General features: G+C 38.5%; 1 protein-coding gene across 7 annotated transcripts in view; it reads right to left on the reverse strand.

Annotated features, from left to right (window-relative positions):
- Window positions 1-9753: 9753 nt before the first annotated feature.
- Window positions 9754-19308, reverse strand: part of LOC147625369 (putative LRR receptor-like serine/threonine-protein kinase At1g67720) — a 110229-nt gene continuing 100674 nt past the window's right edge. For all 7 annotated transcript variants that reach the window (XM_086818711.1, XM_086818710.1, XM_086818708.1 and 4 more), the window contains 3 exons: window positions 10765-10960; window positions 10479-10605; window positions 9754-10217 (listed from right to left, as the gene is read on the reverse strand). In XM_086818711.1, coding sequence (XP_086674837.1) covers window positions 9972-10217; window positions 10479-10605; window positions 10765-10960 — 569 coding nt within the window. In that variant the 3' untranslated portion in view covers window positions 9754-9971. The remainder of the gene's footprint in view (window positions 10218-10478; window positions 10606-10764; window positions 10961-19308) is intronic.

Raw genomic sequence — 19308 nt, forward strand, 5'->3', positions numbered from 1 at the left:
CCCTTAAAAGTTGATGTTTTACATTAAAGTTGATGCAAAACATCAACTTTTCCACAACTCGATGTTTTGCATCAAAGTTTATGCAAAACATCAACTCTACCATAAAATGTGATGTTTTGCGGATGCTCCGGAGAAGAAAGTTAGAGGATCGGAGGCCGATTTTCACAAACGGCTTATCTTAGCAATGCCATTCACGCTAGCATGCTCAGATAACCTAGTCCACAAATTTTGAGTACCAACTTGACTATGTTTTGACGTGATGTGCAGACGTCACAAAGCGATTTCTTCATGCAACAAATCACTTTGTGACATCTGCACAAGAGAATTTGCACCAGATTCTCATTTGGCACTATAGCTTGAAGCAACTTTTACTTGTAATTGGGAACCAGATTCAACATTTGATCCAGCGTGATGTTCAATTTCATCTTGCTGAGGTCCTCCCATGGGTCATATTCCTTGATGCTATCAATTGGCATGCTTTGATTTATGTGCATCCTTCCTTCTTTCTCATTTTCATCCCTTTTCTTCTCCTAACTTCTTCTTGTCAGTTTTTAGGTTTGGATCCCTTCTAGATTTTCTTCTTTTTCTTCTGTCAAGACACTTTTGCTAGTCTAGGCTATAATTGGATCTAGTAAGTAATTTACATCAGCTTCTTTCCTACGCCAATCTCCTCTCTTCTCTTGACCAAGCTTTTCCTGTCCAGATTTTCCTCAAGATGCTCTCCTAGGGGCGGTATTCCTTCATTTTCCTCACCATCCCTTGTGTACTCTACAGTGATTTTCTCTCGGACCCTTTATCACCCTGCCCATGTTCTAGCTTCATTTTTTGTTCCAGCTTGGCACTCCTGCATGTCAGCGTCTTAAAAAGTCCTTGTGATCTTGTCACAGCCATGGCCTCTAGTAGTTTCTCTTGCTCTTTTCCTGCCCCATGGTCTACCTTTACCATATCTACAACAGCATCAGATCCTTTTGGGTTTGCCTCCCTTTGCGGCCTTGCCTCTTGTAGTTCCTATCCATATAAAAGAGCCATGGACTCTTCCGTTGAGGATCAGCAAGGACAATCAACCAGATCCATGCCCGAGTTCAGAAAATAACTTTAACTCCTTGTTCCATTTTCTTCCTTGACGCACACGTGGGTATCTTCGGCGACCCACAGCCTGAGCACAATATGGTCAGCACCCTCTAGGAAGAACCGAGGGATTAGTCTCTTGTCCGGATATCCGTGGGTGAGGCCCAGAGTGAGAGGCTCTGCCCTATGCAAGAAGTGCTACTTTCGCTGCTAGCACCCCCGAATTCGTTGCGCGGAGGGGGCAGGGATCTTTCAGTTTCAAAGCATAAAACTTGCAAAATAGGAAAAAAAGAAATTTGTCCATTTTGAGCCCTCCGTTTTACGAGTTTGCTAGAAAGAGAAAAGGAGACAGAATGACAACATTAGACCCTATTTTTGTAGGGGAGTTATGGGCTAGAAATCTCAAATTATAGGCTCCAAGTAGCCCTCTTGATTAACCTTATCTCCTTAAGAAAGCATAAATTAACCTTAATCCCTAAAAATTAGGAGTCATTACAAGGCCCAAAAGATGTCCAAAGTTCTCCTAATGAAGTGAGTTTATGATAGCACCAGGTATTGAAGAGGTCCACCCTAGATGGATAAAATATTACATGGTGAATGTGATGTGACATCACATGCAAGGTAAAGTCAAGGGGAATAAAGCCTTGGAATTTCTCACAAGATATTTGGGAAGAGGAGTGTAGAAAGCACCGCCCAAATCCCCAAATGTATTAACAGGAGGAGGAGACCGCAGCGAAGCAAATGGAGAGCATAGGGAGCTCTCATCTTGGAAGCGGTGGCTGGGATGCTTTCCACACCTACTTTTTAAGTATTAATACACATATCATTCACTTTTTTGGCATAATGGGAATTTCATGTTGTTTAATAAGTACTCATGCTTCATGCTTCCAGCTGTAAGTGGTCGGTCGTTCTCTGACTGATGTGAAGGAAATGCCCTATTGCACGGGACGTATGCTCTCCTCGAGCAACTTGAGTGAGAGGGCCAGAACGTGAATGGGATGGATGTGGTGAATATGGTAAACCTCTACATTTTCACCCCCATCAATTAGTTTTTTCCTTGCTTGTCATTTCTAAGTTTTTTCCTTGCTTGTCATTTCTAAGTTTTTTCCCCTTCAATACTCTTTTGCATATTTTTGTGTACTTTTTGTCATCTCCATTATGAGCTATGTAACTTTTGTTAATAGAAATTACCGTTTTCATGAATTTTTAGTATTATAGAAAATGGATGCAATTTGTAACACTTGTATAGAGATACACCCAGTTGGCAGGACTACACTTGGGTGTACCATTATATATATATAATAAAGACATTAAACATGCATCCCCCGCTGATATGATCATCGAAATACACGTCAAAATATTGGTCGCAAAGTGCATCGTTGTTTGTCAACATCGAAATATGTGTCGTAATATTGGTCTTCCATGTTGATATCGGTGTCTAAATAAGCGTCAAAATAATGGTCAAAAAATATGTTTACTTTTGACGGTTATCTCGACGTTTACATCGACGAAAATTTTGACGGATTTATATGAACACTTCTTTCGACATGCATATTGACGCTGTTGGGAATTTTGTATATGTTCAAAACGGTCAGAAAAAACGTCAAAATCAACCCTTCTATAATAGTGTGTATTTATGAGAGATCATCTATAATTTTGACTCTGTTGTATATCGGATGTGCTTGCATATCTAAAGAATTATGTATCTTATCTCAGCTCCTCAGAAAAGATCACATGTATTTTTTGACCATCTGTATTCTAGAGTCTAATATATTTTTGAAAGTCTAGGATTTGAGTCTATAATTCGTTGAACATGCTCTCATGGATGTACAACATGTATGTACAATCATATTTACTATCTTTAATTTGTATTATCAAATTTCTCAATGTCTTGTGCTCGCTCCTTAGACATAGAATGCATAACATCCAATGGCATTGCACATGACATGTTTTTATAGGAAAGCATTTTTGGCCTACTTACTAAGCTGGTGTGCTTCACATACGTTGTACATACCATTAACCTTAAACTTTGAAAAACCTACAATAAACATTTGGGCCTACATCTCTATATTCATATGACTAATGCACTTGTGCCATATGTTAATATTTGTACTCGCCCTCCAATCACTTTTGTTACCCTTTGGAACCAAGTGGGACTAATTTTTGAAGTCTTCCCCAAAGCACCTTGGAGAATTGAACCTCACTTATTACAGACCCTACTCAACTATCTTTCTAAGAGAAACCAAGTTCTTTTTGATATTTAGGAATATGAAGTACATCTGTTAAATACTTCATTTTGCTATCCTGCATAGATAATGACACTTTATTAATATGTGCACAATGGAGTGTACAATGTCATTACTTGTCTCTCCATATATTTTAGTTATTTCAATTTCTACATATCTCTAAACCACTCACAATGATTGGTCATGCGGTTAGAGATGCTAGAATCTACATATCACATACCTCTCGATCTTGAGGCATCTCTTATCGTGGAACTGAACATGTGCTACATCACAAATAACACTTCACTTCTGTCATCATCATGTTTACTTGATGATGAATAGTTACCTTACTCTACAGGTTTCTACTTTAGGGAGTTTGGGAAAACCTCATTACTTTAGGAATTCGGCTTCAGCATACCAAATCCAAAGTTATCGGAGAATCTGGTATGCTGAAGATATACTTTTTAGTATATCTTCCAAATCCAAAGTTGTCGGAGAACGTGGATTTAAGAACCTACTCTTCAACGATATGTCAAATGAGCTGGTTTTGAAAAAATCTCAAAAGGGTTTATCGTGCCTCCATTTTTTATCTTACAAAATGGGAATTGGTATTTTCCCAGACTCCATAATATAGTCTTCTTTGATATCATTATGCTTTTAGTAATCCTTTGCAATCTGCCCTAGTTTGCCACAATAAAGGCATTCCATGCTATTTGCATTTTGATTTCTTTGCCAACAACCTTGGCCTCTCTGGGCTCACCTTGTCTCTAGGGTGGTCTATTCCACTTGTATGGGGTTGATTTTCTTATTGTTGTTTTTGCCTTTTGTTTTGATTTCAAATTTAACCACCACCATCATGTTCTCTAGATGATGATCCACCTTTACCTTACCAAGACCATTCAATGTCATGAAAGATACCATGTCATCATCATCTAATCACGATCCAATAGAATCAATGTCATCTATGCAAGCTCTTTAACCTTCACCAAATAATTATCTATACTTAGCTTCCCTCTGGTCAAATTATAAAACTACTACTTTAGCTTACATCTTCTAGGCTTGAGTGTGCTTATATCTTCACCAAGTTGTTGCAAGCCTCCTTAGGCACTTTATGCATCCTTCATATGCATAATCATAGAGTTTGTCATACTCATACAACCAATAAAACAGCTTTCTAGCTCTTTCATGCCCTTGTTTTACATGATTGCAACTATTGGGTGATGAAATCTCAATAACGTTTTTTCATAAAAAAATTGATCATCCTAAATTTTCAAGCCTAAAAATTATTCTTATCCATCTTCTCACTCACAATTTGTGATAAACTATTAGACATTTTCACCTACAACTAACTAAATACTTATAATAGAGGCATAAGAATACGACTTGCAACATTTTCCAATCTATAAAACTCACCAGGGGTACTTTTACTTACTCAAATGGTCATAAAACTCACCAGGGGTACTTTTACTTACTCAAATGGTCATAAGAAGTGTCCAGAATATGTGTATATACATCCATGAACACTTAAAACATGTGCATAAATTTCCTAGGTACTAGATTCACACTACTGCTCTTCAAAAACCATAATTCGGGCAAAGAAGTCCCAAAAATAACACTTTTCAATAGTTCCTACAAAAACAAAACGTGTCCAAACAGGGCCCAAAATGTGCCACCTTATTACATTAAAATGTATAAAATTCAATTAATAGAGGATGGCCTAGAAATATGCCTCAATCTAATATGAAAAAAAGGATCTTCTAAATTAACCTTAGATGATCCTAATTAGGCTAGATTAGGTAGATTAGCCTAGGTTTAGAGACAAGAGAGAGTAATTGGTGGTATATTTATGATTATCAAAATGCTCCCATGACATTGGCCCATATTCACTTATATACTAGGCCATCCTTTCGCACTGCAGTCGTTAATGTCCATGGGCACGCCCAAGCCTAGTCTTAGCCCTTGTCTCCTTTCCCATCCCCTTCATCCTTTGGCCTTGGGCCCAAATTTACTTGATTCCATTTTAACTTTGTTACAAACCATCCCCACCCAAGAGGTTTTGTCCTCGAAACCTTAGGTATACATGTACAACTTGCATGGATGAAGTATACCATCAAGGACTCATGTCAAGTAGCATGCTCATGCATGAGCCATGTATATTGAAGCCAAAGAGACATATGTATGGCTATAAAATTTTCGCAATGCCCTCAAATCAAGCCATATCATGTACTCCATAATGGCATATCCACTTCATGAAGCTTCCACGCATTTTGTATCCAAAACCAAAAGGTATAGGGTTGTCTAAACAATGATTTTTAGAAATTCTAGCAACCCATAATCACTATTTTTATGCACCAATTGATTCCTCAAAGGTATAACCAAAGGATAACCTAACAACTTAATGTTTACCACCCGGATCAAAAGGTAAACTGAGAGAACAATAATTAAGCCGCCTCAAGCATAAGTACCACCCAGATCAAAAGGATAGATACTATAATTTTCAACCCACACTACTTGGATACCACATTTAGCGAGGTTGAAAGGAAAACATATCGGTATATCCATAAATCCAAAACATAAATGTAACTTACCATGTGCAAGATTACTTCCATTATCGAAAGGCATTACACCAAAACCATGGCGTGCCACATAGTTTGCACCATACATCTCATATGATAAGTGAGTGTCCCAATCTCAAAAACCGTAGAATCACTTTGGCATCCACAAAATCTGAAAATGCACACCTCAAACTCCACGTCTGGAGCTTTATTGTCATCTTCAAAATTCCCTTGGAAATCTCCACTACTACAAAGCATAGAACATGCATCCTCATAATGAATATCTTCAGTGTTAAGGTTACCATCATCTGCATTTTCATAAACATCCTCGTCCTCATGATAAATGGTAGTACCATGATCATTAACATCAACCACCAACATATCATTAACACGTGTAAACAATCTCATCATGAGAAAATTCTCTTTATTTGCATCATAATCAAGATCCTGTAAGCCTTCATAGTCAAATAATTGACAATCATATGTCTTCCAAACTGGACTAAAAAATAGATCATACAATGCGTTCTCATGAACCTTCCATGAACCACTCAATGTGTAATGCATGATCATCCAAATCATGTTCATCATGTGTGTCACCAACAAATGAGTCATCATCTCATTGATCATCAATAAACGAATACTCATTCAAAATGTCATCCATGACTATGTACTCATAATCTTGTGGAATCATGTCATGAGCAAAAGATTCCTCAATCAAAACACTTATGAAAGCTATCCAATCATACCCATTTTTAGCTTGCTTATCTCCCTTGACCATGGATACATTAGTGACTTGTCAAATGTAAAAGTGAACAGAGATCCTCCATTGCTTTTGGGGCAAATCCCAAGTCTAGCAACATTGAGTGTATATCCCCACTTAAAGCATTAAGGAAACTAAGAGTCGACACCAACAATTCACATACATTGGTCCTTCTTATCTTGGATCCACTTGTAGTAGCTTCACCATCGAACAGTGTGCATTTTCTTTCTTCAATCACTCCTTTTGAAAAGAAGAGTGTTTGACAATGTGATAGACAAGGGTGAAGGGCAACTTTGATTGCACATATGCATTATTGAAGAAGAACCATACATAGGCATACTTTGATCCATGGGTGGATGCATGGTAAGGGGGTACACTTTGGACCAGTAGAAATATTGGTTTTTGGGGTGTGGTTTTTGCGACTAGGAAATGAATTTTAAATTGGAAAAAAATGAAAATAATTTGAAAACTAAGAAAAGATAATGTACATAACTAAAACGATAGTGGGGGATAACTGAAAGTGGTGGGGTAATTATTATTTTTTGAAAACTAAGAAAAAATAATGTACATAACTGAAAAGATAGTGCGGGAATTAATTTAAAAACTAAGAAAAGATAATGTACATAACTGAAAAGATAGTGGGGTAATTAATTTAAAAACTAAGAAAAGATAATGTACATAACTGAAAAGATAGTATTTAGAACTAAAAGTGGTGGGGTAATTATTATTTTTTGCGTGCATTCTCGACATGCACTATCTCATTTGAAAAACTCAGAGTTAGGAGATCTCCTCTCTCTTTCTCGCCCCCACTTCCTCTCCCCCACTGATAGCTGCTTGAGAAAATGTCTACATCTTTAGCGATGGATAAGTCAAAGGTGCAATGACAAAGATACAAAGGTGGCCCTTCTCTCTCTCTCTCTCTCTCTCTCTCTCTCTCAAATCTCTCATCAACTTGCTAATCGTGCTTCACAGATGTTGGTGGTCTTGAGCTCAATATATGAGAGACAAAGAGAGTGTGTTTGCTTGTCTAGCCAATGTTTTTTGCATGCCAAGTTTTGCCATCCGATGTTAGAGACAAAGCTATTGAAAGAATTTTGTAGGAATTCAGTGGATTTTTCCAGAGTGTATAGTCTAAATCTTGAGGGGGAGGATATAAGGTGTGTGACTTCCAATGAGGTGCCACCAAAGCATTGGCTAAGAGTGTTCATTGCCATGCCATTCCATTTTCATTGCCTCTTTGTCTATGTTTGTAGGCTGATTTAGACCACAAGAGTGAGAATGTTGGAGAAAGTAGGTGCTAGTAGAGATTTCATGATGGGTGTATAGTCTCAATCTTGAGGGGGAGGATATAAGGTGTGTAACTTCCAATGAGGTGCCACCAAAGCATTGGCTAAGAGTGTTCATGGCATGCCATTCCATTTTCATTGCCTCTTTGTCTATGTTTGTAGGCTGATTTAGACCACAAGAGTGAGAATGTTGGAGAAAGTAGGTGCTAGTAGAGATTTCATGATGGGTGTGAAGCTAGAGAACTCTAGCACAATGATCATTCCACAACTGCCAAAGATTCTTATACATAAGGATAGTATACTGATTGTGACAAATAGTTACCTAGGGTGTGGCCTTGGATTTGAAGCAGACCATCTTGTTGTTGGTCTATTTATATTACCTTGCAAGCATGCGTACCATGTGTTTTGCTACTCTTATGTATGTGTCAAAGGCAAGTGCATTGTAGTTGGTTATAGCCAAGCCATACATGAAGAAGCAAAAAAAATGGTGTTAAGGAAACCACTTGGTCATCCCATGATTGAAAATAAAGGTAGCAACCCATACTCTTTAACTAGTTTTATTTGATTAGCACTGTTGGGCATTTGTTAATACCACCGTTAAGCACTTGCTATATGCCAGCCCATTGAAAATCGGTTAAAATCCATTTGCAGTTCTTCTAAGCTATTACAGTGGGTGTCAATCTGGTGATTGAAAACCATTTGTTATGCTCCAAACATATAAACTAGCTGTTAGCAAACTGAAACCAATAGTCCAAAACCCTTTTAAGTTCCCCTTCTCGTATAAACTTGTTGTCAACCAGTTGCCATTTGTCATACTCTTAATCTATAAACCGGTTGTCAACAAGTTGGAAGACAGTTGCCATTTGTCATGCTCTCAATTTATAAACTGGTTGTCAACCAGTGGTGGTTATAAACCCTTCCAATCCATAAACTGGTTTCAAAGGGTTGCAGAACAAGGGTTAAAAACCATTAAAGTGGCCCAATTTATAAACTTGTTTTAAACCAGTTTATAAGTTAACAACCGATGTTTATAATCCTGGTTGTCAACTTCTAAATTGGTTTTAACTAATGGGTTGTAAACCCTTACAACCTATTATATGGTTATCAATCGGTTGGAAGCCCATGTGGTAAAAAACCCTTAGAGGTGTCCCAACTTATAAACTTGGAATCCACGTAAGCCGCTAGAGCCAAAGTCATGTGCATAACATTTACTTTTCGGTAGAGGTAAATGGCAACCTTTGTTGATGCCATTGCATTGTTGCCAACCCATGTCTAGTTCGTATGATGAGCTCATATCCGTAAATCGATTCTCTGGCTTGGTTGTGACCTTTCTTCCAAGAATGTTGTGTGAATATTGGTAGTTTAATTTTCTCCATTCACGTTCAGTCCTGTGTATAGCTAGAGTGTATGATTTCCAAAAAAGTTTGTCATTATATGTCCATGTTTAGAGCGATAGTTAGAGTTCATGAATTATGAATCTACCATTAAATTACATTAGCTTTTCGAGATGCGATATCTCTATCTTATTATTTGTTTACATGTAATGCTAAGGAGGAGGAGGGTAAATGTGCTCATTTTTTAAGCCTAGATTCTATATGACTGGTAATTTCTATTGAATGGTTGAATTTGTGTAATTAATATTCCTTTACATATGCTATGTAGAGACTATAAGTGAACAATACAATTGTTGTCACTTTCAACAATCCTAAGACTATTGAATTTAAGGGAGGACACGATTTACAAATATTATTTGCAACTAGTTAAAAGACCATTGAATTATGATTTGCACAAATAATATTTGTAACTCGTTCCAATCCTAAAATCCTCAACAGATAAATACCCATGTTACTATATGACCAGACATCCAAATCCTTTTTCCTCAATCTGGACTTTAGTAATTTAGGTAGCGTTTTTGGACTTTATGTAGGTAGCCCGCCGCTATTTAATGAACGCCAAGCATGATAATACGATAATGTTCCTCAAAGTTAAGTTTGCTAGGGAGATTACTTTGTACATGCGGCCTTGGAAGCAATATAATTCATCTTGGCTCAAGCTTGACCTTGGTCCTTTAGGCTTTCTATGTAACGAAGGAGGAGGAACCACTACTCACGTCCTCGAAGCGAGGTGTGTTGTCCATCTCGTTTTTTGCAGCTTCTCGCAGCACTTGAACCACCTCGCTCATGGTCGGCCTCTTGTTCCGATCCCTCTCCACGGATCCATATGCAACATCAATCACCTTCCACATCGACTCCAACTTGTACCCATTTGTCAACACGGGATCCACAATATTCCCCATGTTACCTTGCAGTATGCTTGGTGTAACCTGTTTCGAAAGGCATTATTAACCATCTAATACCCTGAGCTGCTAGAATGATTATTCAAGCCGTTAATGATTCATCACTTATCACCAAGCATAACCTGTTGGCTTATTAACCATATAATACCCTGAACTGCTAGAATGATTATTCAAGCCGTTAATGATTCATCACTAACCATATAATACCCTGAACTGCTAGAATGATTATTCAAGCCGTTAATGATTCATCACTTATCATTGAAAATGAAGTGAAGGTTTATCACATACCCAATCCACTATGTGTGGGGGACTGCTGAAAGAATCGATAGGGGGTCGGCCGCATATCAGCTCAAACAAAACTATACCAAAACTGTACACATCACTCTTTTCGGTGAGCTGATTCGTAGAATTGTACCTGGATGCATTAATATGAAGCTCTGATCAACACGAGCAGGTCATGCAATTACTATTGACGATAGACTTGCATTTTATTACCTACATTAAGTGATAACATAATGATTCAATTTAAATGAACTACTTGATACCCTATTCAACGATGGCAAATTAAACTCACGCAGGATCAAGATAGCCTGCTGTCCCGACCACATTTACAGTTGATACATGAGATACTGTGCTGTTCCCCTCTTTCAGTCTTGAAAGGCCGAAATCAGCCACCTTCGCCTGCATCTTGTCGTTGAGAAGTATATTACTGCTTTTCACATCTCGGTGGATGATTGTAGGATCACAATTCGTGTGTAGATACTCAAGACCTGGTTAGCAATTAATATTGTGAGCATGTTTTGAGTTCAAGTGCTAGATATATATATATTTTTTTCTTATCTTATCCTAGTTAATGAGGTAAATACCTCTGATGACAAGAATACACTAGCAATTGATGTGTGTTTCCACAAAGCCAAGATTACTCTTGCCCGTCAGGGACATTATCGCATAAATGTGACATTATCCAATTTGTGTTCCAATCGACCATGCAATTGTAAAGTTGACTATGATTACAATATGTTAAGGTCTATTAAATTTTACATCAAGCATGATACAGATGCATGGACATGCACTCATGCTATCAGATAAGTATCCGTGAGATTGCAACAACCAGTCTGTCTCTCTACATAAAGAGACCTTCATTGTACAAACACGAACACGTTCACAGCATAAGATTAATACACACTATCTTGTATTTACTCCTATCTTGGCTCGACTCTGAAGATGGCCTCGACTCTTTCTTGTCTCTTATTGTTCTTGGTGCGCGTACGTCTACAGCCCACCCATGACCTTCTAACATCTCTAGACCTTCTACCATATTTCATCATGGTTCATAGCTTTCAACCCTAGGATCCTGTGGGTGCGGACCCCCTGGATCAAGGTGGTTCCTCCATGGCATGGCACACCTCCTCTTGGTCTTCCAACTCCGCCGACATCCCGCATATCCACTTTCTCCATTGCATGGCACATCTCCTCTTGGTCTTCCAACTCGACCACCGATTGCCATGCCTCTACATCCCCTCACAACCAGTTTCACCGACTCTACCGACAATGCCTGCTCTTGCTACACGGCCGCCGTAGACACCATAAACCTATAATGCACCCATCTGCTTCGATCACTTCGACAATTGCTGTGTCCATCGGACCAGCAAAGCTTGCGCCCAACACGATCCCGCTTGCGGGCCATCATCCAAATCTCCATTAGATAGATCTTACAGGAATCTTAATATTATAAGGTTTGGCCATCAACTAGCTACGGCATCCAAATCTCCATTAGATAGATCTTACATGAATCTTAATATTATAAGGTTTGGGGACTCGCCCCTCACATGTGGCTGCTTGATTCGTCATGCCCTCCCGAATCCATATAATCAAGGTAACATCTTCCAAAAGAAGGGGGCAAAATATATAGTGGATTCTTGGATCACACGTCAAATCGCCCTCAACACCAAGTGAAAATAAGATGACTGTCTTCAAGGCGGTAACCAAGTGGCTAAGACTTTGGACTTTCTACAGGAGGTCCTGGGTTTAAATCTTCTTGGTGGGGACATCTTATACTAAGGGCATCTTATACTAAGGGTGTGTTCGGCATGTAGGTTGCCATCCACAAACCTTAGGCCGTCATCATTCGATCGTCATGGTACTTGTTTTCACCTTCCTCTTCGGCAATCTTAAGACGATAACAATGTGCAATGCTTACCCTTTAAGCTCATGCTCTAGATCAAGCACGATGGTACTTTGGACATCAAAAATCGTGACTCAACTCATACGATACCTAGTTCTACCAAAGCTGTGCATGATATTCACTCCAATTGACTGAGCGACTAACTTGTGGGGTTCGTCCCATGGCTTGTCCATTGTCTACAAAGTGGCTAATATTTGGAAGGGTGGTACTCCCTTGTGGTACTCGGGTGTGTGTGGGGCTAGTATGGTGTGTGTGTGTGTGTAGCTGGGTGAAATTTCCATGTGCGAATCAGAATGGAATAAGACCTCATAAAGAAGAAGAAGAATGAAGATGGCTATCTTCAAGGTGACCTTGACATTCAACCTTAATCTTATCCTATCTTGCATCTTCAAAGCACTAGCGACACACGCACTATCATAATATAACAATGCACAGTACTCACATACAAACCCTGCTCATTTCTAGAGAGGGAAAATATTGAGGTTTGAATGCTACATCAAACATGAAGCACATGCATGTCATATACATGCACATGTAATCATGCAACCAAAAAAGTGCAGTCTAAGAAATTGTAACCACTAGTCTCTCTCTCTAAATAAAGCGAAATTCATTGTACATGCACAAACAAGCTCACAACATAACACTAACACACTGATATAAACTAAGTTGTGTTTACTCCTATCTTGACTCGACTATATTTTGTCTCTGAGTGTTCTCTGTGCACGTACATCTATAGCCCACCCATGGCTTTCTAGCATCTCTAGACCTTCTACAATATTTCATTATAGTCCCCAATATCCATAATGGTCTCACACAATGGAGATTCACATATTATAACTTTTTGTATTTATTTTTAAATATTAATGTATTATTTTGCCAAGTATTTGTACAATGAAAAGTGATTTTTTCTAAAGAATAATCAAGGTTAATGGGTGTTCTTATCTTATGTTTCTGCTTGAGTTATTGTTAACAACCTTCTTTGGTGTTGTGAAGACTTCTTGAATTTGATGCGTAGTCAGGCTCATTTCTTTTTGCATGTAGAAGAGGTTGGAGTGCCAAAGCTTAATCGGATTATTGCAATTAGAGTCATGAGAGATGCTTCTCTTATTCATAATGAATCATACCTCTTTTTCAAATCTGGGAACACTAGTTGTAGGATGTAGTGCCACCTTGTGTGATTTGTACTAGCCTTTATAATATGCAACCTTTGTTTGTGTGTAGGGGTGCCATGTGACCAGCTGCTTAATCATGTATGGTTTTTAACCTTATTGCATATTAAACAAATTTCAATGATTTGCACCAATCTATTTTTTATTCAATGAATAATCTGCATTGTTTTTAGAGCTACAATGCTAATATGTTCCGTCGTCAACACTATAAACAATATATGCAACATGGGTTTGTAAAAACAAGAGAAGAGCAGCTAGCTAGGCTCATAGATGATAGCCATGGCTATGGCATCAGAGCTAACAATGATAGATGATGGTGTAGCCAGCTATAACATCACTTTAATGCTTGATATATACCCTCAATTTTGGCAAATGATGTGGTATTTAATATGAATGCTCTAATTAAATAAGATTTAAAAGGCTCAGATTGACCCAAGATAATATTTTGTAAAAGTACAAGCTCTCTTCTCTTTATTTTTTGAGATGTTGACACTACAAGATGATGATGGTATAGCTGAAGAATGTAGCCGCATGACGTATAGTGAAAAAGTAGTTAGAGAGTTCCATTTGCATGTAAGGGATTTTTTAAATACTACGCAAGTGTACATGGCGGCTGCATGGCTATAGCCACGTGGTGCAACTATACATGTGGCTATGTGGCTATAGCGAGTTATAGCCATGCCTCTAGTCGCAAATTGTTAAAAAAAGTTAGATTCTCCCGCCACGTGCGTCCTTTCTTTGCTGCTCTTTTCTTTCCTCCTCCCTTCCAAAACCTACAAAGAAAAGACTCATTTGTTCTCCTTCCATATACCATACCTCAAGCATGAAACTCATAAGCTCCTGAACATTTATGTGGTTTCATATCCAAAAGCATAAGTTTTATGGTGAAGATAAGGGTTTGTTCTCTCTATTCTCTCATATTTGTTGCAATCTCCATATCCATACGTAGGTCTTGATTCTTGTCTTCTTATTCTTCTCCCTATCACTTCCCTATTTGATTTGTTAATCAACTTTATTGTGTGTGCGTGTTTTGAAGGTTTAGGGTCTGTTATGTATGCATTCTTTGTTTTTTCTGCTTTGGCTTTGTAGTGAGAAGGTGAACCCTCTTTTCCTCCTAATCTTTTATGAAAGCTCTATGTATTCTCTTTTTCTTTTAATATGCCTATGTATGCTAATATGCATGTATATTAGAGTGTTAAAATGGTCTTTAATTGTTCTCTCTAATATACCTATGTATGCTCTATGCATGTACATTAGAGTTTACATAGACCATGCATAGCTCTAATATGCATACAAATTAAAGCATGCATAACTCTAATATAGATGAATAGAGCCCATGTATGCTCTATATATTCTCTAATATACATGCATAGAGGCTCTATTCATGCAAATCAGATCATGCATAACTCTAATATGTATGCAAAGAGCCTATGTATGCTCTATGCATGCATATTAGAAAATATATAGTGTATGCATACATGCATAGAGACAACGTATGTTGTATGCATGCATATCTCTAATATGTATGAATAGATCCATGTGCATTAAGATTATGCATATGCATTTACATTAAGCTTTATGCATATGCTTATAATATTATATTCAGCTTCATGCATAAGCTTAATGCATATGGCATTGATGTGTTGGGGACACTTGCCTTTATATGTTGTCCGAACACACCATTGTGAGGAGGGAACAACTGCCAGCACCCCAACACCAGCACAAGCACCAAGTGAAAGCACTAGTCCACTTAGTTTATGTCCCCTGTTCTTCAGCTCACACACGGACATATACTTGAGCACATTCCAAATTCTTCAAACTATATAGTTGACTCTTTCACCCATCTTCCCAGGTCCTTCCTAACCTCCAATGGCCTTGGTCTTCAATCCCAAGTCTTTAGCTCACCTTAGCCGACCATAAACACTCCCAGCTGCTGCTGCTGACACAAATTGATCTACTTCTTCTGATTGAATATTGAATAAGGTAGTTGTTGTTGACTCTAGTCAGAAATGCGTCTTTGAGGCTTTCTCAAAGTTCCTCCAATATCAGCTATCTTCAAGAGCTTACTTTAGAACCTCACAAGACTTATCAACTCCACCCTGTTCTGCTGACCCTAGAATACCTTCAGCTCTCAACTAAATCCAACTGACTGTGTGACTGACTGAAATTTCGACAATCAGATCAAAACCCATAACTCTCCCCTCAACCCAAAAAGAATCAGATCTACCTTTGTATAACCTCAACTGACTCCTACTGATGCTCAACTAATCCTAGCTAGCACTTTTCCAACCTGACACAGTCCTCAGCTGATCTCGACCACTATACAGTCCCCAAGCCTTGTCAAGCAAGACTAGATCAATACTTCAACAACATCATCTAACTAATCTTGAAAAGTAGTTGAGTATAAAAGCTTATGCTTTTATATTTAGCTTCATGCATAAGCTTAATGCATATGGAATTGATGTGTCGGGGACACCTGCCTCTATAGCCTGTCCAAATACACCACCACGAGGAGGGAACAACTACCAACGCCACAACACCAGCACACACACCAAGTGAAAGCACTAGTCCACTCACTTTATGTCCCTTGATCTTCAGCTGACACAATCAGATACTTGAGCACACTCCAAACTCTTCAAATTATATAGGTGACTCTTCCACCCATCCTCCCAAGTACGTCCTGACCTCCAATGGCCCTAGTCTTCACTCCCAAGTCTTCAGGTGACCTTAGCTGACCACAAACACTCCCAGATGACACAAATTGATCTACTTCTGTGACTGAATACTAAGTAAGGTAACTGTTGTTGACTCCATTCAAAAATGTGTCCACCAGGTTTTCCCAAAATTCCTCCAGTATCAGCTATCTTCAAGTACTTGCTTTAGAACCTCACAAGACTTATATGATGACCCTAGACTACCTTCAACCCTCAACTAAATCTGACAAACTCAAATTTGGACATTCAGACCAAAACCCATAACTCTCCCCTCAACCAAAAAAAACCAAATATACCTTTTTATACCTTCAATTGACTCCTACTGATGCTCAACTAATCCTAGATGACTCTTTTCTAACCTGACAAAGTCCTCTGCTGAACTCGACCACCACTATATAGTCCCCAATCTATCCAGACGGCCCTTTCGATAGGTCTCTAATTGTTAGGCTAGAGGCAAGACTAGATCAATACTTTAACAACATCATCCAACTAATCCAAAAAAACACTTGACTCTAGTTGATCAACTTCTAATAGTGTCAGACCTTGCTTACTCAAAGAACAAAGATGTTTAGAACATACCTAATTCAACACAGTTCAGCTCTTCACTCATCAATCCAACACAATCAAACCTTCTGTGTTTATAAAATTGGGCCAATCTCAACAACTCTGAGATTTGGGGATTGAACAGAAAAGAGAGAACACCATAAAACCAAGGGACCTCCACACGATTATCCCCGATAAAAACCCTTTCAAATTTCTATCTTAAACACCACAAGAAACCAGTAACCACAAAAGGAACTACCAATTATACCTTGAAGGTTTCCAATAAAAAACACAACTGAGAATGTTTGGCTAGTCCAAGTTCTAACATAGATGCTATTCCCAGAGGTCCTAGGAAACCAACCTCCTACAAGACCCTCCCCGATAAAAACCCTTTCAAATTTTTATCTTAAACTCCACAAGAAACCAGTAACCACAAAAGGAACTACCAATTATACCTTGAAGGTTTCCAATAAAAAACACAACCGAGAACGTTTGAGCAAAGATTTCAGCTGGTCCAAGTTCTAACATAGATGCTATTCCCAGAGGTCCTAGGGAACCAACCTCCTACAAGACCCTCTATCAACTTAGCAACCTTTGCTCTGTGTAGACCCAAACTCCCTCAAACAAATCCCGTTGCCTATCGAAAAAGAAAACAATATTAAATATCAATTTATCACAGAGCTGCTTCACCAAAACCCCTCGGCTCTCTCACAACTCTTTGCTCTGCAATAACATTCTCTCCAATGCCTCCCACAACTATGTGCTTTCTTCAAAAATCTCTCCTCCTCTACTACATGCGAGAGTTCTTTATTCTTTGTGCTAGTGTTTACAATGGCTAGCTCTATAATAGAAGGTGGCCATGCAACAACCCCTTATGCCTAGGTTTTCTACACATTCTCAACAATTTATTTCATGTTTTGGGTTGGGTTGGACACATATATTGGGCATATTCCTTGGGCACAAGAAACCTATCATAGTTTTCCCAACCCCACATGGTTAGAGCATTCATACTCAACCACATGCTGCTAGCTCACCAAAACAATCCTTAAAGAAAAGTACACCCAAATCCCAACAAGAATCGGTTGCATCAACTCAAACATCTGCAGCATTAGCACCACACAAGCTTGTATCCAACATTTCTTAATCCTTCTGAATTTTCATAATTCTACACCAATATGGTTTTATCATGTAACCATTGACTCTTTTTAAGTGCAATTGATCATCCAAGGTAGCTAGTTGTTAAGTATCATTCTCATATATATGTACAACCTTGAAGGGACCCTCCCACTTTAACTAAAACTTGGTCTAGAAGGTGTTGTCCAGTCTGCTATTGTACTTGAGCCCCAGATGTCTAGTTTGCTATTGTACCTGAGCCCCAGATGTCCTTCTTTGATACCTTTGTCTTTAATAGTCTCATTGAAATGGTCACCTCTTTGATTGCTTAACTAAATATAGTGGTCCAAGGTTTCCTCTCTATCTAACTACAAATCTTGAAGATCCAGCAACCTATCTTAATGCTCATCTAAACCCATTTCTTGATGCTTCAGAAGAAATTGTAAACTGGCAAATCTCAACCTTAATAGGCATCATGGCCTCTTTCCCAAAAACAAGATGTTAAGGTGAAAACTCAATAGCTAACTGACAGCTTTCTTGTAAGCCCACAGAGCTAAGGAAACATGCAAATCCCGCTACTTGGGGTGTTATTCTAGACACTTAGTCAACGTAGTGTACAACTCTCCATTGAATCTCTGTACTAGACAATTTCACTGTGTGGATAGTAAGGAGTAGAGTACCTATGTGCAATACATAATTTCTGCACGAGCTCTTGTACGACCTCTCCTCTGAATTCAGGCCCTTGATCTATTACCAGCTCCAAAGGCATGCCAAATATGGCACTTATGTCTTCAAATAAAAATTTGGCCACTTCTTTAGCAATTATATGCTTCACACATCTAGCTTCAGCCCACATCTGGTCAGATAGTCTACTCCACTCAATAGGTAGGCCTTTCCCCTAGCAGTAGTGGGCATAGGACCAATTGCATCCAATCCCCACTTTTCAAAAGCTCTATATGATACAATACTCTTCCTTAACTCATATTGTAAAACCTTTCTGCCTTGTTTGTGATAGGGCTCATAGGTCCTGCAGTAGTGATAACGAGTGTCAAAGAAAAGCCCTATTGGCTAGATCTTTTGTGTTGGTGATTCTCTGTCTGATTTTGAGATTTTGTATTGGTAATTATTATGTTACTTTGGATCCTCAATGATTATGGTTTATTAAAAATCTCTTTGTTTTTTGAGGTATGATGTGATTTTACTGAAATTTTTGAGAAACTTTGTGCATAGATCATGAAACAGAATATGGGTATGTCACACAATCTCTTGGAAGGAATGTTAGATTGGATCAAATGAGGAAGTAGAGATTAATGGGTCAGGATGGTAAATGGTTTTGGGAGTAGGTAGGACCTAAATTTCCTCAGAGAAAATACGACATCCACCATCACCTTCTC

This window comes from Cibotium barometz, chromosome 24 (assembly GCF_041138505.1).
Source record: "Cibotium barometz isolate CiBa-2024 chromosome 24, ASM4113850v1, whole genome shotgun sequence".
NCBI classification, from domain to species: domain Eukaryota; kingdom Viridiplantae; phylum Streptophyta; class Polypodiopsida; order Cyatheales; family Cibotiaceae; genus Cibotium; species Cibotium barometz.